The sequence below is a fragment of the Polistes canadensis genome, unplaced genomic scaffold (assembly GCF_001313835.1).
Source record: "Polistes canadensis isolate GaletaPanama2010 unplaced genomic scaffold, ASM131383v1 scaffold_121, whole genome shotgun sequence".
Lineage (NCBI taxonomy): Eukaryota > Metazoa > Arthropoda > Insecta > Hymenoptera > Vespidae > Polistes > Polistes canadensis.
Window position 1 is genome coordinate 326,291 of NW_014569668.1, and position 22,674 is coordinate 348,964.

The 22,674-nt window shown below is 33.4% G+C and overlaps 3 protein-coding genes across 12 annotated transcripts; 2 read left to right on the forward strand and 1 right to left on the reverse strand.

The window, feature by feature from the left end:
* The first annotated feature begins 13 nt into the window (after positions 1-13).
* Positions 14-6,007, forward strand: LOC106787969 (zinc finger protein 143-like). 4 transcript variants are annotated; one of them, XM_014750780.1, is made up of 9 exons: positions 14-80; positions 642-751; positions 833-1,007; positions 1,105-1,475; positions 1,555-1,824; positions 1,899-2,090; positions 2,163-2,360; positions 2,439-2,555; positions 2,690-4,028. In XM_014750780.1, exons 2-9 carry the CDS (start codon positions 662-664, stop codon positions 2,786-2,788), a joined length of 1,512 nt encoding a protein of 503 aa, XP_014606266.1. In that variant the 5' UTR covers positions 14-80; positions 642-661; the 3' UTR covers positions 2,789-4,028. The 4 variants fall into 4 exon arrangements, with proteins under 4 accessions (XP_014606266.1, XP_014606265.1, XP_014606269.1 ...); XM_014750779.1 differs by having other exon boundaries at positions 24-477; positions 2,690-6,007; XM_014750783.1 differs by having other exon boundaries at positions 30-311.
* LOC106787966 (open rectifier potassium channel protein 1) lies at positions 5,107-17,342 on the forward strand. Of its 2 annotated transcripts, none has more exons than XM_014750768.1 (8): positions 5,107-5,186; positions 9,036-9,662; positions 12,653-12,829; positions 12,909-13,286; positions 13,836-14,098; positions 14,193-14,348; positions 14,422-15,585; positions 15,659-17,342. In XM_014750768.1, exons 2-8 carry the CDS (start codon positions 9,521-9,523, stop codon positions 16,760-16,762), a joined length of 3,384 nt encoding a protein of 1,127 aa, XP_014606254.1. In that variant the 5' UTR covers positions 5,107-5,186; positions 9,036-9,520; the 3' UTR covers positions 16,763-17,342. The 2 variants fall into 2 exon arrangements, with proteins under 2 accessions (XP_014606254.1, XP_014606255.1); XM_014750769.1 differs by lacking the exon at positions 5,107-5,186 and adding an exon at positions 8,444-8,559.
* A 329-nt stretch (positions 17,343-17,671) lies between these two features.
* Positions 17,672-22,082, reverse strand: LOC106787968 (histidine--tRNA ligase, cytoplasmic). Of its 6 annotated transcripts, none has more exons than XM_014750775.1 (7): positions 21,329-22,082; positions 20,791-21,030; positions 20,002-20,304; positions 19,280-19,492; positions 18,968-19,189; positions 18,378-18,879; positions 17,672-18,305 (listed from the first exon to the last, which is right to left on the reverse strand). In XM_014750775.1, exons 2-7 carry the CDS (start codon positions 20,884-20,886, stop codon positions 17,836-17,838), a joined length of 1,806 nt encoding a protein of 601 aa, XP_014606261.1. In that variant the 5' UTR covers positions 20,887-21,030; positions 21,329-22,082; the 3' UTR covers positions 17,672-17,835. The 6 variants fall into 6 exon arrangements, with proteins under 6 accessions (XP_014606261.1, XP_014606260.1, XP_014606259.1 ...); XM_014750774.1 differs by having other exon boundaries at positions 20,791-21,177; XM_014750773.1 differs by having other exon boundaries at positions 20,791-22,082.
* Between the last annotated feature and the right edge of the window lie 592 nt (positions 22,083-22,674).

Consider the following 22,674-nt stretch of genomic DNA (forward strand, 5'->3'; position numbering starts at 1 on the left):
TATTAGATGGCAGCACGGTTGTTTTCCGGATCACTCGCTTTGGTTAGGAAGAATATTTCGCGGGTGTCCTGAGTTTATGGGTAATATTTCCCAAGATTCTTTGGTGCCCAATCGTCAGGTGTAGAAAATTCAGTTTATCGCGTAGAAATTTTGGTGGCATATCGATTAAGTGAGGAGCGAGAGAGAAGAAAAGATATTTTTTTCCAAAAAGAAATGTCACCTAGCACGGTTTTTACCGATCCCGTTGTTGACATACTCATACGGGAAAATGGCGCAAGAGAGTGTTGCATTGATTTAACTCATGTTTTAAGGTTTATTTATTATCGACAAATTCCATTGTGTATCTGCATTCCTACGACATGAATTCGGGATAAATAATAGACAATCTAAATTAAACTTTCTACCATGATCGTTCTTTAATAATACATTAAACATCTGAAGAGAAATGTATAAAATAACGACGAACCGGTTTACGCGGTAAAAATAATAAATAACACATTTCTTTTTATTGCGTTGCGTTGCCTTTCATTCGCTAGGAGGTATTCCCTCTAAACTATACATTCCTTTCGACGATTTAACTTCTAGTTGATGGAGATTTCTTTGTTGTTCGATTGTCAAAACGATAACGTTATATTTTCTAGCTATACGCCGGTAAGAAATTATGTCAACACAGGATGCAGAATCAACGGGTTTTGTCACGAGTACTATTACCAATCAGGATGAAACCGGCACAGTTTTGCACGAATTATCGGTAAATACAACTGTTGTTGTTATTTCTTGACAATACATGAAGTTTTTATTATTGTAAAATCATATCGTGTCTTTTATTTAGAATAATCCAGCTGACGTTTTGGAATGTCTATCGGTAATGATCGATGAGGGGAATCTGAATAATGTTCAGGTACAAGAACTTATTCTGGATGAACAGCTGCTTGGTACGACGCTGACAGCAATAACATTACCCGATGGAACCCAAGCATACTTGACAAACAACTTTAGCGACGATGGTTTGTCTTATGTTTAATTAGATACATTTATATAAATAAGACTATGAATAATTCATTGTATACATATAATTATATTATATGTGCATTTTAACTGCAGAATCTCCGCTTAATGGGGATGCAGCTTTGGAACTGGAAAATGGAGAAACTATTTTCCTTAGAGATCTATCCGAGTTTGCGGATGGTAAAACTCTTCAATTGGAGGTAGATCCAGCATTTTTGGATCAAAATACATCCATAGATATTGCATCTGTAGAAAATACATATCCACAAGTAGAATTTATTAATGGAACAGCGTATGTGGTTGCTAGTCATTTAAATGTTGCCGATGACTTATGGGAGATAGAAGACGGAAAATTAAAAAAGAAAGAGCCTAAAATTTTAATGAACAAATTATCTGAACAAAAAATACGTCACCCTTGTCCTAGAGAGGGATGTACAAAAGTGTATAGTACACCGCATCATCTCAAGGTGGTATATTCTTTATTTTACAATTATAAGAAATTGGAGAATATACTCGAGAAAATACTTATATAAATATTTATGTTAGGTGCATGAACGCTCTCATACTGGTCAGCGACCATATATATGCTCAGATACAGAATGTAGAAAAAGTTTTTCCACTGGTTATAGTTTGAAAGCTCATTTACGGACGCATACTGGAGAAAAGCCATATAAATGTCCTAATGATGCATGCAACAAAAGTTTTAAAACATCGGGAGATTTATTAAAACATGTTAGAACGCATACAGGTGAACGTCCTTTTGTGTGTCCATACGAAGGATGTGGTCGATCGTTCACAACAAGTAATATTAGAAAGGTAAAAAAGTACAAAATAAGGAGGGAGGGAGTATTTTCCAAAATATATAACTGATAAATGTCGAAATAATTCAGGTACATGTAAGAACACATACCGGCGAACGTCCATATAAATGTATGCAGCCAAAATGTGGTAAAGCCTTTGCTAGTGCGACAAACTATAAGAACCACATACGTATACATTCTGGGGAGAAGCCATATGTATGTAACATAGAGAATTGTGGAAGAAGATTTACAGAATATTCTAGTCTTTATAAACACCATCTTGTTAGTATGAATTTAACAATATCATCAAGTAAAATATGAAAAATGTATAAATCTTGTTCATTCTTTACATAGGTTCATACACAAGAAAAGCCATTTGAGTGTAATATTTGTTTTAAGAGATACAGACAAAGTAGTACACTTGTAATGCACAAAAGAACAACGCATCCATTAGTCGATAGCGATGACAGTACTGATATTTTTTTACAAGATACTTTAGATGGATCTACTCAAAGCAAAAATAAAGAAAAGCATAGTACAATAATAGAAAATGTAAGCAATATATTATTATAACATACATGTAGCATTCGAAGATTTAACACAGACTGTATTATATTTATTTTCTTTTAGAAATTAACAATCGAAAAGGAAACGCAGCTTCAAGTTTCTAAAGTTTCTGAAAATATAACAGATTCTGAACCACAAATTTTATTAGTTAGCGATCCATCTCACATAGCTGCTTTACAGGTTTGTATTTTAAGGAATGAAAGTTGATACTAAAACTTTATTTTATCTAATCTAAAAAAGTTGAAATATCTATTGTTTCTTTTTTTGTTTAATGAGAATACAAGTGCATAGTTATAGTGCTACTTTTTGTGCAGCAAATTGGATTGGATGATAGTTTTGTTGATCCTTCAATAGACACAACCTATGAAGGATTAAACATAAAGATCGAAGACATAGAGTTCGGTTGGAATTAATGCATTATCATCAGGGAATTTTGACTTAGTATAAACTCTATACCAATACAGTGGAACCTTCTTACGAAATATCATATTTACCATGGTACATCGTAAACCATATAAAAGACTATAGAAAGTTGCAGATATTGCATAAAAGATTTAATAAGTATTTAGAGTTTAGTTGATAAATTGTTATAAATAAAGCCACTTAAGTGTATAAAGTCTTAACAATGAGCAAATGACAAAAGTCAGGTAATTAATCATATTTATTAGCTTAAGAAAAAGGTACCATCAATTGTGAAGTTAAATAGTTATACACAAAAACAGCATTATTATAACATAGTGTGTATATATATATATATATATACACATATATATATAATATATATGTATAGGACTGTAGGTATGTAAATGACACTTTATTCGATCATTGTTTTCCTTATTATTATCGTTTAAATGAAAGGGCACACTCAATGCACATTCGTAGTATTAAAGAGAAAAGATAAGAAATGAAAGTAAAAAAACATTGCATATTATATATCATATAGTAAAATAATTATCATAATATGTATGTTCTTTGTTAGATAAGCAGTCGTAGCGGAAAAACGATGAAATGAATTGATTATATATTGAAATTTATTTCGTTCATCTTTTGATAAATAAGACTTACAATTAGATTTGGATTACATATTGATTGCATTATTAATGAATATTTATAATTTAAATAAAAATAGATTTATTTATGCTATATAACTGTAAATTAATCTATATAATAGCTGTTAAAGCAAACGAAATCGGTCGTGTAAGTATATCGTGGATAGAACTTGCACAAAACTAAAAGGAACGTCGTTTTTGCATTAAAACGACAATGAACTTTCGAGTTCGAACCTCTATGTAAAAAAAAAAAACAAAGGAAAAACGTAACTGTAAATTTAAATACAAATTATAATGTTTCATCTTTTTATTTCGTTGAAAAAATATTATAATAATGCAAAATAAATATATATATTACTTAAAAAATATATTTTGAAAATTACTTGATCGCATGAAAATATTTTGTGCAGTTTCTATTATTCAATTATGAATACTTAAGTCTAGCATACTGTGTGATAAAAGAGAGATTTATGAAATTATTCTCTAGAAATAAATTAAAATTTATTTAGAATGTTACGTGTGTGCAGGTGTTAAAAACAGAAAAGCAGAAAAAATCTTTGTAATTACATTATTTTTTAATAAATCGTTCAGTAATTTTACACTGTAACAATTGTTTTTCCATTTTTCCAATGTAAAAAATTACTTTGCTCTACTTATATAATTATCAGATCGCGGTAGCATTTGTGATATAAACTAACAGAAGTTTGAACGCGATAATACGATCGACAAATCTATATATTATCGATAAATGCCTCGAAGTTGTAAAATTTTGTTCTTAAGCGTGGAAATTGTTACTGTCGAGATACAGAGAGAAGATATAAATACGAGCGTCAGTTATAAGAAGAAAAAAGGAGAACATCTACAATTATTATCACCACTTTACTAACTAAATAACGCGTTTAACGTATCGCAAGAATGTGTGCTTCGATGTTCGTCGTTGTTATGTAGAATAACACTTGTACACTAATCGAATTCCTCACAGTTTAGGGAATGTTGATTACGTCATTTCGATTTATAACATTACAAGTCGTTTATATTTATTTTCATAAAAAAATTATTTAATTAAAATAAAATCTAACGGCTCGTGAAAGAATAAAATTTAACGAAAAAATTTGATAAGCTGGAAGAATATAGTTACTGGAAGAAAACGAATCCAAATTAAATTATAAATAACTTAACGTTTAATAACATTTTTTTGATACGGATATAAAATAGGAATTAATCAAGATATAAATATGATAATATAATAATCAGCCAAATGATTTGATAATGATATTCTATATACAAAATGGAATAATGTAACGAAATCAATCAGATATTGTTTGTTGGTAATAAATTTTTAGTAAATCATTATAGTGGTAATCATAATTATAGAACAGCCGTGGATAGATTGAATCGTTAGTGATATCGGCTTGAAAGATGCGTTTTATAAAATTTGGAATAGGAAGATGTTAATAGTCACGATGGTCAATGTTACGATTTCTCATCCTCCCACCGTTGGAGAGTTTTTTCAATGGTTCACGACTCGATCAACGAATAGTCTTCGTTCGGCCAAGTACTCGAATGCGTTGGTCGGTACTAACGTACGAATTCGATCTCTCTTTGTCACGCGTTTAATCACTAAAATGGACAATTAATGAATTCTTCAGATACATTCTCTGAGATACGCGTGCATGGGTACATATCGTATATACAAATGTACCGTATGACCGATCGATCTTCGTCGTCAAGGATGTGAGACTTTCTCTAGTGTATTTATGAGGTATGAATTTCAAGAAAATAAGATGAAAATTCATCGTTTTGATCCTTGTATGATTTATTTACGTGTACGTCTGTGGTGTGTAAATCAAATTATTATATATGATCTTTCGATCCGATGTAGCACGGCAAGTCGAACCACGAACGTTAAGCCAATTGTATAAATCGCTCGAATCATTGAATCCGTTTCAAACCCTTCCCTTTGCGTTACGTAAAAAAAGAGAAGAAAGAAAAATTAAATCTCACGATGAGATACGGTTTATTTTATGGTCATCCAACCTATCGTTGAGTCGACGGCACACAAAATTTGATAATTGTCGAAATTTGAGCGAATTGAGCACTTGGGACATTCACTGAACAATTCAAAAATGTATATTTCTGAAACAAAAAAACATATATTATTAGCATTATTTGTGTAAATAAATATAACGCGATGTAAAAGCGTGTAAATCGCGTAGCAGCTCGATTGTGTTATGAAATATCTGTAAAATGTCTCTCCCCCTATCTCTCTCGCTCTTTATTCTTGCGATAAGAAAATACTTTTTTCAATCTACACGCATTATCATCAGCCGATCTCGATGGAGTGCTATGTGTACGGAGAGATAATCCGATAAATCCAGGATACTTTAATGGGACTTTGTCTTCGACCACCCAAGTAGAATTAAGTTCTGCTCCCAACTATAGAGGAGAAACTACTATTCGAATCCTTACGAATCTTCCGAGTAATTCTTTGCTTTATGATTATAAAAAGACGATAATCATCGTCTTTGCGATCCGATAATGGAGCGCCTTTGATATGTTAAATAAACCTCATTTTTCTTTTGATTGTGCGATCTCTTTTTACGATTTGTTTGTATTTCTTTTTATGCCGAAGCATATCAACAAAATTCAAATAAATATATCTCGTAATGATAAATTCGCGAATGACTTTTCAAAATGTCCTTTTAAGATTCTTACCGATTACAATATTACATGAAATGCATACATTTCTATATAATAATAGCCGATGAAAGTGGGAGATCAATTTCTAACGTAAGAAACGATACATTACATGAAAATATGTTGGATAACGTGTCAGAGATTTATCACATGATTACGGATAATAAATTAAATTCAATCTTTAAAAGAGAATCTATCGACGATGTTAATATCTATTCGATGGAATTGATCGATAGGGAGAAGATAAGCTATAATAGGTTCAATGTATAAGTAGTAAATGAATCGAAAAAAAGAATTAGATGGATATTTCAATATTTTCATCGTAATCATCTCGTTCTTCCTCCCTTTAAGTAAATCTAACGATAAGTTATATTCTTCATTAATTTTTCATTTAGAAATGTAAACTGTAGAAAAAAAGCACTTCTATTCATTTCAATAGTTTATTTAAACATATTTTATTAGTATTTCAAATAGTCAATGAGCAATGTTGTGTCAGAATTCGAATCAAGATTGTGCATTGATACAAGGTTCATACTAATATTTTATTATAAATAAAGACCATTTAAAAGAAAAAGAATATGACAGTTTTTGAATTAATCGATACTTATATTGATATTTTATTACTGAGAAAGTAGATTTCACCCCCTAGTCAAGTAGACGTCAAGTAGATCTTTCATTCCTAATCGTTCAAAAAGATATACAAAACATCCTAATCGAATATGCTAATCAACGATCGAGACGTATTTACGGTTATCATTATCGCTTTTCTATAAATACAGTCGACAATTGATTCTTTTCGCGAATTGACATATACGATACCATACCTTTCTTTGCATATTTCATTCATCCATTTATTTGTAGTTTTTATCCTTCGTCCTATTCTGGATAATTCAATGAACTATTTCGAGTATAAATACATAACGCGATTATAAAATGCACATATACATATTCGTATTTGAACATTTCGTTATATGCATTTAATAATAAGAATTTAAGTTTGCGCATGATTTTGCATGTATTACGACTTGATCAAATGTACGTCTGTGTAATTATTGGTGATTAACGAGTGAAACGAGCTTTTTCAAATTTCACCATTAACGTATCGCATAGAGATAAATTGCGATCGGTAAATATGGCATTTTTGTTTCCTTATTTTTATCTTTTTATAGCATTTACATTTTGTAATATCCGCTATTGATAATTGAAAAAAAGAAAAAAAAAAAAAGAGGAAAAGTTATATTATCGACGATGCACGGAACATTTAGCGAAGAAGCAAGCCGTCGTATATTTATTTTATAATTTACGATCTTCCACGTGATCCAGAATGTAATTTAGTTTTCTTTTTTTTTTTTCCTTTTTTAACATAAGACTCACGTTCTCTTTCTTCATGCACGAAGGGGAGAACGAAGTATCCAATGTCTTCTTTTGTACACCATATATCACTATGTACATACAGTAGTGAAACGCGAATTACGTCGTGTGTCGGCATAAACCAGCAATGCCCACATTGCTACCTTTGGCAAACAGAGATCGATAAGTAAGATGGAGCAAACAAGGATACTTACAGAGTTCGCCTCATAAATCGTCATTGCGAACGTAACTGTTCGCGGAGATCTCAAACATATGTACAACGCGCTACGAAAGCATCGTATTGCTTCTATTTGCAAGGACGACATTTCAAACCTAATCTTCAATACCTCGATTGTACTTCTTCATTTTTTATCATTGTAATAAAGATGATCAAGCAAAGTTGATAATCTTGCAATTAGGAACCAAATGCCGAACATGATTTACAAAGATTCTACCTGATAACGATTTTCTATTGCATCTTTGTTCTCTTCTTGTTTTTGAACAAGAACGATGACGCATAAAATTAATTCGAATACTGTCTCATTGTTTTCACGATCGTTTGATATAGAATTTATTATGAATTATGAAACATTACGAGGACGGGGCATCTCTTGTTTGCGCCGCAAATCATCCTGCCGTTCAAAGAGAAATCGATCAATTTTTCTTATTTTACCGCGTTCGACTATTCCTTCGTTTGCATAAATGATGACTATAAAAAAAAAAAAAAAAAAAAAAAAAAGAAAAGAGAACGAACGCATCGTTCTAAGGGAACATTTATTACTTTTATGAAGCTTCCGAGCGACGGTAGAAACCAGTCACGTTTCGAGGTAAACGCGTTTTAAACCGAAACGAACACAAATTTGTCCATTTTGACTCGTCCATTATCATTGATGTCTCGAGAAAGAGAAGAGCGAGATTTTCCGGGATTGAAAAGGCTGCCAGCGTAATTGGCTCCTTTCAAAACGACGCCCTTTTGTCGCCGGATAAAGCTCTCTGTTCTCCATTAACGAGCGCAACCTATTGTCAAGCAGTACTCGCACGTATATTGCCTCCGATTATTCTCTGATCTCCTCCTGACTAAAAAACCAGTGAGTATATATATATACTTTTAAAATGCAAACCCGTACGTAATTAAATACATCAGAAAATATAAATTTGCTATTGTCTTTAAACTAAATGCACCGATTTTCCGAATGACCAATGAACACGATAGTTTTATGCATGCATGCATGCATGTATAGTAATGTTATACGTATAACGAGTTCTTCTCTTTCTCTCTATCTACCTATCTACCTACCTACCTACCAATCTATCTATCTATCTATCTATCTATCTATCTATCTATCTATTTGTCTGAAACATAACGAATTCATAGCAGCAACGCGATCGAGCATCATTAGGTTTTTGTCAAAGAACAAACGCGACAGACATTTGTCGCAAAAGCTTCGAAATAAAAGTTACTTCGGATCGCGAAATAATCGAAATTCGGAATTATCCTAGACATGATTTGTCCTCGTGGGATAGTCGAGCAACGATTACAAATTTTCTTTATCGTTGTCGGCAGGATCCGAACTAGAGGATTGGACTTTGGAAGATGGCGTTTTCGGGAGAAGCCGAGAAAAGGCGGGAAAAGGTAAATAATCGCAAATAGGATAGGGTCAAAGAAGATAGGATTAGAACGATAACGTCCACCTTGCGCGGCTTTGCGATCAACGTTGATAATCGGACCGTCGTCGTCTGGTGAAGTCCGTCAAAGAGAAGCAAACCACGTGAGAGGTCTTCAGTTGGCTCTGCGAACGCAGAGTCAAGAGGTTCAGCGGACAAAGAAAGACAAAGCTCCATATAATAGACGCGCGTGTGCGAACGACAGAGGGAGAGAGAGAGAGAGAGAGAGAAAGGAAGAAAATGGCTACGCTGACCCTAGATCATCGTTATTGTCCTAGAAAACGAGTTTGAACCTCGAGAATTATCAAGTGTCTAGTTCCTCGTGACCGACAACTACGAATTGACCAATTCCCATCAACCATTTCTCCTTTTCTTTTTTGGAGAATGTCGAAGAAACAATGGATCGTACTTCTCATGTTGTTCCTAGCTTATCTCCTTTTGGGTGCTTCTATCTTCTATCACATTGAGAGCAAACTGGAGATCGAACACATCGAACTTGCCAGACAAGAACGCATCGAGATTAACGGTAAGAGAGAAATAGGGACAACTACATTCTTTTGATCCGATTTTGATCATTATCTCAGATGCTATTTATTCATTTACGCGCTCGTCACACATTATTAAACGAAATGAATTTTGAAATCGTACGCGACGTTGTTCATTCGACGTTTCGGTCGTGTTCAGCATGCACATACGCATACATAGGAACATAGATATTCTCGGTTTCTTTCGCAAGGGTAATTATTTTGTAGAGACAACACGTTTAGGCCACGTCCACTCGTTAAATTTGCTCTCCGTAAGAGGGTAATAACGTTTCTTTATTCGTTGCCACGTATAAACGCGTTTTTTAACCGAGTCATACAAAAATATAATTTGCGCTCAGTCGTTCGGTCTTATCATCGTAAAAGATTCATCTACGATAAAGAAAAAAAAGAGAAAGAAAGAGAGAAAAAGAAACTTATCGAGTATTCTTGGAAACGCGCGAATGTCCAAATAGTAATATTAGAAAACACATAGTTCTCATTCGAATTCATTTACTTTTTCAAAAAAGAAAAAACAAATAAACGAATAAATATATAATATAAATGTGCAATTTATCGAAAGGTACAAAAAGTCAAGGTAAAGTTAAAATTTTCCGCTTACGATGTTAAAATATTAACGTAAATACATAACACAAATATACAGATATTTACGTAGAAGTAAGATTAAGAAAAACGACTTACGTCTACGGGATAAGTTTTCCAATAGCTTTTTCGATAAGAGATAAGCGATACCGAACAGCTTCCACGTATTACGATATTACTTTTAAACGTAAATTTGTGAGAGTATCGATTAGTTACAATTGTGTATGTATCGTCTTGTCAATATACATTAATTTACGAAGCTAACGAGTACATACTTACCACTCGTATATATTAGGCACATCGTTTGAAAATTCCTTCGAATATTTCTATTCCAAATTGAGCAATAAAGAGAACACTTTTCGTCAACGACGACCGCTTCCGTTTGATTATGCACTAAAACTCTCCCATGTGTCATAATACTGTTGCTAGTTTCGGCCATACGCGCCTACGTACACTTAATAATAAAAGTATAAGCCATAGGCATAAATGACAACATATTAATTGTAAGCTGCGTTACATATCATTATGTTCCAGTTTCTACCGGACTCGGGCTTATTCGTTAATTAAATAATGACACGGTCGTTTGACTGAATTGTGCACGTCGCGACTTCGCCTACGAAAATTTTGCATAAGACGTAAAGGATACTTTAAATTCATTTTCAAATCGATAGGCACATCGATATTTCCTATACATTTTTAAATTACATCAAATTACGAATCTGTTACAATTGTTTATTTTTTAGTATGACTCAGAAAAAGAGAAAAAATTGAGTTCAAATATTCTTCGTAATGTTGCTTTTCTTCTAGAACAAAAGTTAGACAATAACAGAACTGATACCTTAAGGTATTACATCATAGGAATTTTAATGAAAGTAGCATAAGAAGCTGACAGATTACGGATTACACAATGGTCACGACGTTTTACGGCGTTTTACGGGCTCAAAGATGATCCGTGATATCATTACCGTTTTCGTATTCATGCCGTGCCCCGAAAGTATTGTTAAATAGAGAAAAAAAGAGTTGCATTAGAGCGGACGCTATATAATGTTTCAGTGTTAGTGTCAGTATTTGTCATATAAGCAAAATCCCAATTTACCTCTCAGTAACCTGTATTTCGTATTACGTGTACCGAATTTCTAATCTATTCAAATTAACTTTTTCCATTTTAACATTGTTCTCTAATCCTTTTATAGCGCCAGAAAACTTTCAAATCTCATTTTATTTTTTAATAAACTAAATTAATTTGCTCAACTAGAAGTATTAAATACCTGCTACTTATCCAATCCAAGTCAATAAAACATTTTTAAAGATTTGTTTATCAATATTTCAAATCAATAATAAAAAAAACTTTGCAAATTTATCAAATAATCAAAAAATAATAAGAATACCAGTCGATTATTAGGAACGCGACTAGCACACGTTCGATTGTGGTCACATCAGATAATTCGAATAAAATGTTCATTTTGTGTCAATCATTTGTCCATCGTTTAAGAACAAATCCCTTCTTTTTCTTGGACAAATAATAAGGGTGACGTAAAAACAATCAGGAATAACGATTATTCTCGTTTAGTGACAGTTCCTATTGGTGTAATCCCTAAAATATTACGATTCGATAGAAACAAAATAAATAGAGAGAGAGAGAGAGAGAGAGAGAGAGAGGAATGAACGGACATGAATAAATGAACGAACAAATGCGAATATGTACAATATGCAAGATTGCACGAAGAAAAAGTCCGATTTAATTGAGGCAAACGGCCGAGTAACTAGCAAATATCGGCTGATAAGATAATGGTTGACAATTATCTCAAAGATAGTCTCATTTAAAGCGCTAGTCGTGCTACCCTGCGCGAATGAATCGAGAGGAATGCGAATAATGAGAGGACAAATTGAGAGGACTAATTCCGGGAGTTATTTGTGGATATTCGTACAGATCCTTTATGCTATCTATGCTGTATGACCAATTGGTTTTTTTTCTTTCACGAGAAGATTCCTATTCGAAATACGTATGGGTGCTCGACAACGTGTCTCATCAAAATGACATCGTAAAAAGCATTGATGAAGAAATTGCGATAAATAACTTGTAAAGCTTACTTCTTCGAAAAAATTCATATAATCGCCGTGTATCGCTTTAACATATCACTTTATCGTGGATAATTTCAAATGTTTCCTGCAACTTTTTTCTTTTTCTCAATAGATAAACGAGAAAAAAAGAAAATATTATCTAGCGTGAAGAGGATTTACGATTGATCAAAGGATCAAAAAGACTTTCATTTGTTTACGTAATCGCGTAACTACCGTTGATCGAAAGAAAAACACGATTAGTGTTATCGAAAATTGCTTTTATTTGCAAGTTAATAGAATAAAGCTTTGATAATTTTTCAATTGTTTCCAGCTTTGCTTCGCAAACACTACATTCCCAGTCTTACGCACAATCAGCACGAGATCTTCGCACGATTGACAGAGTATTGCGGTAAATCGGTTCACAATTACACGGACGGCGAAAATGACCCATTGAAATGGGACTTTTACAACAGTTTCTACTTTGCTTATACCGTCGTCAGCACCATAGGTGAGTCGTAGCGTAGCGACAGCTTTCTTTCTCTCCAAAAGAAACAATTCCTTATCCTATTATCGTCGATCGTATTCAGGTTACGGGAATTTAGCACCAACCAATATGCTGAGTCGTATATTGATGATATTCTACGGATTGGTCGGTATACCGATGAACGGAATTTTATTGTCTCAGTTGGGGGAGTTTTTTGGTCATGTCTTCGTAAGGGCTCACCGTAAATATAAATCCTACAAGCAACACCAGAACAATGACTACGCGAAGAAATTAACCCCACTCGAAACGAGAAAAGCTGGTCTCGCGGCACAAATCTTCATGTATCTCATTCCCGGATTCGTCATGTTCATCTTCTTCCCGGCTTTTCTATTCTCCCATTACGAGGGTTGGACTTACGACGAAGCTGTTTATTACGCTTTCGTAACTTTGACAACGATTGGCTTTGGAGATTACGTGGCAGGTCAGGAGAAAATCATTTTTCAATGAAATAAGCATTATTTGCTTAGCAACTAAATCCTAAAGTTTAATATCGAACAAACAAAACCATAGAATTAATTAACAGCATTATCGGTTCAATCAATATGCAATCTAGAATACCATTAAACTGATTATCTCTCCGTGACAATTTGCACGCATAATCGTAAAGAGAGAACGCAATGAAAAAGGAACAAAGCGGCAAATAACGCGGCAGGCTCGTACGGGTCAATTGATGTTACTTGATGCTTTCAATTCTACAAGATTTTATGTCTGATAGTCGATTCGTAACTTATGCGTTATTTCGCAATAAACTTTTCTATGCTGATAATGCTGTTCGAAGCACATATTTTCTAGCATTATCTAACGCTAATTGCTAAAATCATATTTCTCTGTTGATACGTGCACCCAATACAGAGAGAAAAAAGAATGTCTTATCGGTAAGTAATCGTCGACGAATCATCAAATACCTGTAGAGTGATAGGGAGAACGGAACAATATCTACGTATTTGCTAACACGCTGTCGTGTTCACAGGACAAGACAACGCAAAGGGTAGTGGATTCTTTTTCGTAATGTACAAAACCTTCCTCATTATATGGATCTCCTTCGGATTAGGCTACATCGTCATGATCATGACTTACATCGCCCAAGGTATGCGCAGCAAGAAAATCATCAGAATCGAGCACAAATTGGCAATGAATCTAAAACACACGCAAAGCAAAATATGGAATGAGTTTAACAAAGAGATCAACTACTTCCGAAGAGTTTTTAATGAATTGCAGCTTTCCAAAGTCAAAGTACGTCTCATTTACGAGATGAATCGTTTTCTCACAGAATCCTTAATATTACAAATGGTAAGTTAACATTTACCATTTACCGTTTATATTTCAGAGGGTTTACGTCGATGAATATAACTACGAAACACCGCCAACCAAATTTTCACGAAGTAACAGTTTCCCAGATCTCAGGAAGTTAATATATGGCGGATTTGAAGCCCCAGCACCTTTGCATCCTCGACGTCGTGCCAATAGCGAAGTAGTACCCTTGGTATGTACAAGATATACGTATCTTACGCATTCATTATTTTAGATTGTTACTTTACGAGTTATATATCATTCAGGAACCATTAACGCGAGTGGTGTCGGAAACCGATCTCCAACGAATCGACAAAACGGCTACGTTCGCTGCTCATGCAATGGTACAACCAGCGGAATTGTTAGCAAGACTGGTAAACATCCTGGGCTATATTCCACCGCCTGATGATGCTAACGATACTTCCGATTGGGATCAGGAATATAAAAACAAAGAAGACGCGAGAAAGACGGGAATTGAAGGATTCAACGAAAAAGATATTCTTAATAAGCAGAACACTTGGAACGAGTCAAGCTGGAGAATCGGTACAGATAGAATTTCTGGCATTAAGCCGCGATCGAGAGCGGCTAGCGAGGTCAGATTGGATATGAGCAAAAATGATTCTAACGTTCACCAACAAAACGGAGAATGGACTTGGTCCGGGCCGACTGCCTCGAAGAAAATTCAAGAACTGATCAAAACTCGTAGGACTGGTCTTTCTGGTATCAAGGACAGTAAATCCTACAAATTTCCTTCGATCGCGTTACCCAAATCCGTACCAAAGAATCTCTTCTCTCCGTGGAGGCGACAATCCTCAAACAAGAAGATACCGGACACCGAACAGTCCATTCAAAAGGGTATTCTTCCTGATATCGATTTTCAAGCAGGACAAAATTATTCATCGATTACAGCACATTCCGATTTGTATTCTTCCAATTTGGACGACGTGGATGAATCTACGACAACGTCGAGACATCCATATTACACTCACACAGGCGCCAACTTACCCAGTTTAATGGAGAGCAATAATATTTTGGAGGAGACATCTTTGGCCGATTTTCTACGAGCCCTTACTGTTCTTCACGCTAAAATTAGCACTGTCCCCAGTGATTACTCGAATATTCGTAAACCTCAAAGGAAAATGGGTACCGCCTCGTTGACCCCGCCTAAACTTCCGAGTCTCTTCACCTTATTCTCGCAATCTGCAGACAGTCAAAGTCATAGTCAGAGCAATCAAAGCACGATGACCGCCGCGTCATCGTTACAAGCCAATAGAAGATACTCTTTGAGACCTAGCGAATACTCGCCAGCATCTACGCCGTCGTATGAAAGACGTGGAAGTGTGATGAGTCCTATTAAATCGAGAAGATTTTCTTTGAGACCCGTTGCTACTCCGACTAATACGCCACCGGAATATACAGCATCCTACTTGGTGAGTAGACCTATTGATTTTATAATTAGACATTTCAATTATGTTAGACGTTAACCAAAAAAAATGATTATAGAATTCACGAATACACGATGAGCAAAGATCACAATTTTCCTCTCTGACGGATGCTTTTATCTACGAATCTGCGAAAAAGCCCCTGGTACAAATGGAAGGAACTCCGGGTGTTTCTTCGCCCATTGCAAAGATCTCAAATGTTCGTCGTTACTCTTTACGACCAATGACCCAAATACAGCAACTATCCAGCTCGAATCAACAAACTCAAGCCACTAAAGCTCTACCGCGTTGGAAGGCTGGGATGTTACAACGACAGATTGGTAGAATGAGCGTTCGTCGTCGGGTACGAGCCTTCAGTTTAAGCGACGTGCAAGCGGACAAATCTGAGAAATCTACTGGTCTAAGTCCATTAGCGATAGATGATAATGGTAAACTAGTAACTTCTATTGTTTCTTCGATTAAACCAAGTGCTTCTGCAGTTCAGAAGACCGTTACGATAGTATCGCCAACGAAAGATGAAGTTCTTCGATCGAACAGCAACGAGTTGACCTCCGTAAAAACAACTTTCAATCCTTTCATTCCCTCTTTTGCAACATCAAAAACATCCGATAACAATTCTACTGTTGACAGTTTTCCATTTAGAAACGTTCAAAACGATGCTATAAACACCAATATTGTGTTAAACACTTTACGAGCAACGTCTGAATGCGAAGTGGACTATAATAATGATAGCTCGAAACGCGCGAAGTCAAAGAGCAATGAAAGGAGTGTAGAAAATATTAACAATTCCGAAGGGATGGGAGAGAAATTCATTTTCCGTAACGATTCGGTCGGTCCTAAAGAAATTTTAAATGACGAATTGGCATTGTCCAAAGACGTATTGTCGAATATTAAAGACAATTCAGAGAACGGTACGAAATCGACGGTTCGTTGTACTACGAATAAGAAACCAAGGATATCCATAGATTCTTATAAAACTTCGTTAGATGTTAAAATAGAGAAACCCAGCGTAAATCCATTTTTACAGTATCAAGCTACTACTAGTGGTTCTCAACGCGGAAACACTAATCTCACAGAAGTTAAAGTAGAAAAGCCGAATGAAACGGAACAATTCGTTCAGAGAAAGTTGTCGGCCGAAGCAAGAAAACCATGGGAAAAAGGATAATTATTTATTTGTTTATATATATACAAAAATATATATATATATAGAGAGAGAGAGAGAGAGAGAGAGAGAGAGAAAGAATAATTAAATAGATTATATTCGTAAAGGAATGATTATCTTCCATCAATTTTTCAACTTTAGAATCTTTTTCATCTACCAAGATCTTTTTCGTTAGAATTTCGTCAACGTCACTAAATTAAAAATTGTCCAACATATCGATAATTTAAATCAATTAGCTATAACATTTAAAGCATATTAATCTACTCAAATCGTACGAGACTTACGATTAGTCTTTACTTTAATTCATGACAATCTTGAAAGTTGCTTTAATAAAAAAATGAATGAGATAACGATGATATAATAATATAGAGGTAATAAATAATTCACGCTGATCTTAGCAATATTTAAGCGCTATCTTACTCTCCAGACGTGGCGTGATTATTGATTACATGTCTTATAAGTTTGATTACTCGTAAATCTAAGTTATTATATTTTAAATGATTAATTACTTTTCATTTGTAACGTCTATAATATAACAGATAACTGTGATAAATTAACTATAATAAATAAAACTTTAATTATACATTGTATATAATATATATCATCGTGTGTGTATTATAGTACTCGGTATTTATTTAAACTGTAAAAAGTCTTTTAAACGACAACTGCTTATTGTAATACAATAATAATAATAATAATAATAATTTGACAAGATTTATTAAGACGATTTTAGTCTTTATTAAGTTGTTAGAAATTTCATCATACGAATTGTATAAAAGAAGATATAAACGGGTTACAAAAAATTCATATTTTTTTATTTAACATATTTGATAAATTATAAAGTTTTCTTTGTCCATATATTTTGTATTTGGTAGAGATGTATTATAAAAAAATGACTATCTTTATTAAATAAATACATACGTGACTTATTACTGTAAATAATGCAAATGTTTATTTATGTACTTCGGATAGAAAAATTCATTGATCGGTTAAAATGCAATGTACACATTTATTGTTGATCTAACTATAAAAGAGAGAAAAAAAAATAAATAATAATAATAATTAGCCTGCTATATTCAGTTTTGTAGTCGCTTTCGAATTTCGTCGATAAGTTGATCTCTTGGAATTGGAACTTCCTTTCGCGTAGTAACTTCTCTTAAGGTGACTTCTCCTCTCGCTAACTCTCCTTCACCAAGTATTATCGCTAAAGGAATACCATATTCTTCGCAATGCTGCAATTGTGCTAAAAGTTTTGAGTTTTTTTTGTATGCTTGTTCAGCCTTGATACCAGCATCCCAAAGATCCGACAGCACACGCATTCTTTCTTCGTGTAAATTTTTCTGAGCACTAGCTACAAACACTTCTATTTCTGTTGTTCGAATTTTCACACCCTCATTTGCCATTTTAGCTTCTAAGACACTAAAAATGCGTTCGACACCTAACGATACACCTACGCAAGGCACAGTTTTCTTCTTACTGTCAAACATACCGACTAAATTATCGTAACGACCGCCTCCAGCTATGCTGCCAACACCAACGCCATCTCCTTAAAAGAAAACAAAATAATACAATTGGTAAAAAATTCATTAAGGATCAATCATTGAAATAGCAAACATACCAGTTAAAATCGCTTCATAAATTACTCCAGTATAATAATCAAGTCCTCGGGCAAGACTTAGATCAAAAACTATCTTGTTTATAACTTTATAAATGGTACAGTACTTTAATAGTAATTCCATAGAATCTAAACCAAATATAGCAGACTTTTGCTTCATTAGATTTTCATCTTGTCTTAACTCTGCTATCAAGTCAACACCTCCAGACTTAGATACATAATTCCAAATTTTATTAGCAGTTTTTTCGTCTAGTCCTTTTTCTTCTATCATTTCTTTCTTTACTTCTTCCCAAGGTGTTTTGTCTAACTTATCAACCGAAGAACAGATGGTTCTAAATTTATCTTGAGGAACGCCACACGTAGCAAATATTGCATCGAGTAATGATCTATGATTTAATTTAATTATAAATTTTCCTAAGTCCAAAGATTCCAATGCATCTGAGACTACACGAATACATTCAGCATCGGGAAGCATAGGATCATATTGACCGGCAATATCAAAATCCTTAAAATAGAAATAAATATAATGTGTTATATATATATATATATATATATGATATAAACATATTACAGTCAACATTACAGGTACTTACACATTGATAAAATTCTCTGTAACGTCCTTTCGTTGTAGCTGGATTATCCCTTCTATAAACTTTGGCAATATGATATCTTTTGATACTAGATATTTTTCCCATAGCTAAATATCTAGCAAAAGGTACTGTTAAATCATATCTCAGAGCAAGTATTTCACCTCCCTGATCTTTCAAATCATAAATCAATTTAGAATCTTCTCCATATTTTCCTGTTAAAACGTCCTAATTTTCATAAAAAATAAAATATTGTATTAATAATTAAAATATGTGTTTATTATATGTCAATATTTAATGATAAATATTTCTACGTACCTTTAATTCAAAAACAGGCGTATCTATAGTTTCAGCACCATGACGTTTAAATACTGATATTATTTTCTCAAGAACTCCCATTCGTAATGACATATGTTCAGGATTATAGTCCCTCGTACCTTTTGGTGTTTTAAGGATGAGTTTATGTTGAACAGCATTTTCCTCTCCTAATTGAGCTTTTAAATCCAAAAGTTTTGAAACCTCCTCAGCTATCTGTAAATATCATCATATTTGTGTTAGACTCGTAATTAATTTAATAGTAAATCATATGAATTACAATGCCCATTTATTTACGAGATACACAATAGAATCTATTCATAAAATGTATCAACAGCTTGCCTACCTGCTGGGCAACGACAGATGTGTAGAAATGTTTTTGTGCGATGAGAGAAATTTTGGTACGCATCAGAGATATCATCATTTAGACCGAGAGAATATGGCGCAACCAGAATGAAAGAGAAAAGTCCGCCTCAGTGGTGATTATTAAACTAGCCGAAACAATAGACATAACATAGGTAAGCAAACTGGCAAGCAGCTGCCACAAATTACTCTTATTCAACTAAATCATGAATGTTACTAAGGAAAAGTCTATACGTATCATCGCACTGTTCAATATGTGAACCACATTAAGAATTTGTAAGTAAATAAAATATTATGATGATTAATATATCAATAATTAGCAATCTATGGTAAAGCTGCTTGCAAGTGGCCAACTGTCTCACCTTTTTGACAAGCAAGTTATTATTACAACAGGAAATATCATCAATATTCTCAAGTTTCTTTGCCAAAGAAGTAAACGAAGCTTCTGAGGCAGGAAAGTTTGAACGTTCAGCTTCGGTAAAACTTTTCATATTAATGTACCATCGATTTAAGTGTGACCACATTGCAATATCATCATTAGAATAACTTTTACATAAATTGAAAAGCTGATTGTCTTTTGAGGAAGGGATCCAGCCGCATACATAGCTGATATCCACAAATTCATTGTTTAAGGTTTCTAAATCAGGCAATATATTTGAAGATCCCTAAAGAATGAAATGTTAAAAGTATTTATCGTCCCATAAATACTTTATCAATTTGAATCTAAGCACACATCTTATAAAGTTTATATATTATAATTTAAAAACCTGACATTTTGTGTGCAGAAAAAAATGTAAAACCCATAAGACAAGTGGTTAAATATCCAACGTGCAGACGAAGACAGAGTGCGTAAAACCGGCGATTAAAAATTCAAATAGAAAGGAAAGTTATACTAATTAAAAACATTGATTATATCCTACAATCGTACTAAAATTTTAAATGTAGACAAGCCTATCTTATAAATAAAAATAGTCTTTCGCAATTCGGTGAAAAGTATGTTAATTTAACATGGTGTCATCGTTGCGTGGCATTTCGTTTTACATTCCAAATAGATATAAGAACTTCAACTTATGAGTATGCACCATATGTACCGCGCAGGTAAAAGTAATTATTAATTAAGTTATTGCATCGTCGATAGTGTAATAACATACCTGAGTTTTATTTAGTTTAGCAGCTTTTAATTTTCGTACAAGATCTCCTTGTTCTTTGACTTGTTGCAACAGATCCTCTTTCGCTTTATCGGCCATCACGAACCATGCGGTCCTCTTTAGTATAATTTTCGAACGGCGACGGTAGGCAGCAGTTTTGGTCAGACAATTTTTTCCACCACACGTTGCAATCGCTTGCGCATGCGTGACGTATATGATTTCTTTATCATTCAACGTGTCTCACTTTTAACATACAAACTTTTATTATTTAATATATATATATAAGCTTTTACTTTTTTCCTCTTCGAAAATAATTTTTAATCAAATATCGTTAATCATAGATTTTTTATTAATAATAAATCTGACATTAATCAAAACTCTTGCAAGGCGCTGCAACAAAAGATATTTTACAAGTATATACACATTACTTATATGTATTGTATGATCTTGATCAATCTACTCTATTGCATTATAAATGCTTTACCATTCACTTACTTTCGTCAATTACTTATTATTTGAAACAATTACTTTCTATTCTTACCGTTATGTTTCGTGGTATACTCCGGACTGAAGAAGGTTCTCTTGCAGATACGCTCGGAGGTAAGTCAAGATAGATATTTAAGCGCGTTTTTTAATATTATCGGTGATGTTGCAATAGCAAATGCTTTTGCGTGTCTTTATCTCTTTTATTTCTTTTATTACACGTGTGTTTTTCAATGAAGATATCAAGCCAAATTATTCTTTACGAGTTTTCAAAAACAGATCAATTTAATTTGTAGAAAATATATATGAGATGAATCATTTGCTATTGACTTCTAACGATTGTCAAAGAACAAAAATTCAATGTGTTATTTTGAATAGTATTCGAAATCATCAAAAGTTGCCACTTACGAAACACGAAAATAGCTATGCTTGTAATAACATTATCTAAGTAAAATAATATGCAATAATAATGCGGTAAAAATTGCGGTTAACAAAGATAACATTTCAATGTATTTTTTTCTTGCCAATAGTCATCAGCAGTATTGATACCATTGTGTCGTTCGAAAAAAGAGGTCGTTGAAGGAAGGGAAAGACATTCCCCGTCGAGCGTTATTTCCCCTTGATAAAACCTTACATGTACAGTCCGATATAAAAGTTAAACAATAAGATTATCCTAAATTAGATGAAAAGTATTAAAGTATCGGATGACTAAACATAAATCACAGCAAAACATAGTTTTAAGCTTCATTAAATCTTCACGTGAAAGTAGAACAATCAACAGTTTTAATCCTTTCTCTTTGCCGCACAATAAGGTAAACGAATTAATATAATATTACAATCTTAAAATAAAAAACTAAATGTTCACTATTATTAATAATAATAATTTAAATAATAAGCTTTACACTATTGTTAAAACGTATACATGGATAACATAGTACATCTTATGAGTTTGTCAACAAAATTTTTCTTACCTTAAATCAATATATTACAAAAAATATTAATTTTGAGTATAATTATTGGACAATAATTATTTAGATTTCATTTTAATCGATTCCAAAATGTTAGATTCCAAGTTGTTAAATGCAACACGAGTGCACTTCGCATTGATTCGCGAAAAGTAACCAATGGATAAAGCAGAATACACTTCGAACGCCATCTTTGTCATATTACATTTTCCTGATTGGTAAACTTCAGGATTTTTATATAGCCTATTGAAGCAAATTTTTAAACAAATTAAATTGTATAATATATAAATAATAACGATATAGATTAATAATTATAATTTGCATATAATTAAACTGATTATTAGTGTCGTGAACGATTAAAGATCGACACGACAAATTAAAAAATTGATATATTTTATATAGTCACGTGTAGTAACTAATTTAAGTTGTGCGTATACGT

Excerpts from the sequence above, each read along its gene's own strand:
- LOC106787966 (XM_014750768.1), top strand. The coding sequence starts at position 9,521 with ATGTCGAAGAAACAATGGATCGTACTTCTCATGTTGTTCCTAGCTTAT. Across the intron at positions 12,830-12,908 it reads TACCGTCGTCAGCACCATAG|GTTACGGGAATTTAGCACCA; the intron begins GTGAGTCGTAGC and ends GATCGTATTCAG. Across the intron at positions 13,287-13,835 it reads CTTTGGAGATTACGTGGCAG|GACAAGACAACGCAAAGGGT; the intron begins GTCAGGAGAAAA and ends TCGTGTTCACAG.
- LOC106787969 (XM_014750780.1), top strand. The coding sequence starts at position 662 with ATGTCAACACAGGATGCAGAATCAACGGGTTTTGTCACGAGTACTATT. Across the intron at positions 1,476-1,554 it reads GTACACCGCATCATCTCAAG|GTGCATGAACGCTCTCATAC; the intron begins GTGGTATATTCT and ends TATTTATGTTAG. Across the intron at positions 2,556-2,689 it reads CTCACATAGCTGCTTTACAG|CAAATTGGATTGGATGATAG; the intron begins GTTTGTATTTTA and ends CTTTTTGTGCAG.
- LOC106787968 (XM_014750775.1), bottom strand. The coding sequence starts at position 20,886 with ATGGCCGATAAAGCGAAAGAGGATCTGTTGCAACAAGTCAAAGAACAA. Across the intron at positions 20,305-20,790 it reads CTAAACTAAATAAAACTCAG|GGATCTTCAAATATATTGCC; the intron begins GTATGTTATTAC and ends TTCATTCTTTAG. Across the intron at positions 19,190-19,279 it reads CGCCTGTTTTTGAATTAAAG|GACGTTTTAACAGGAAAATA; the intron begins GTACGTAGAAAT and ends TATGAAAATTAG.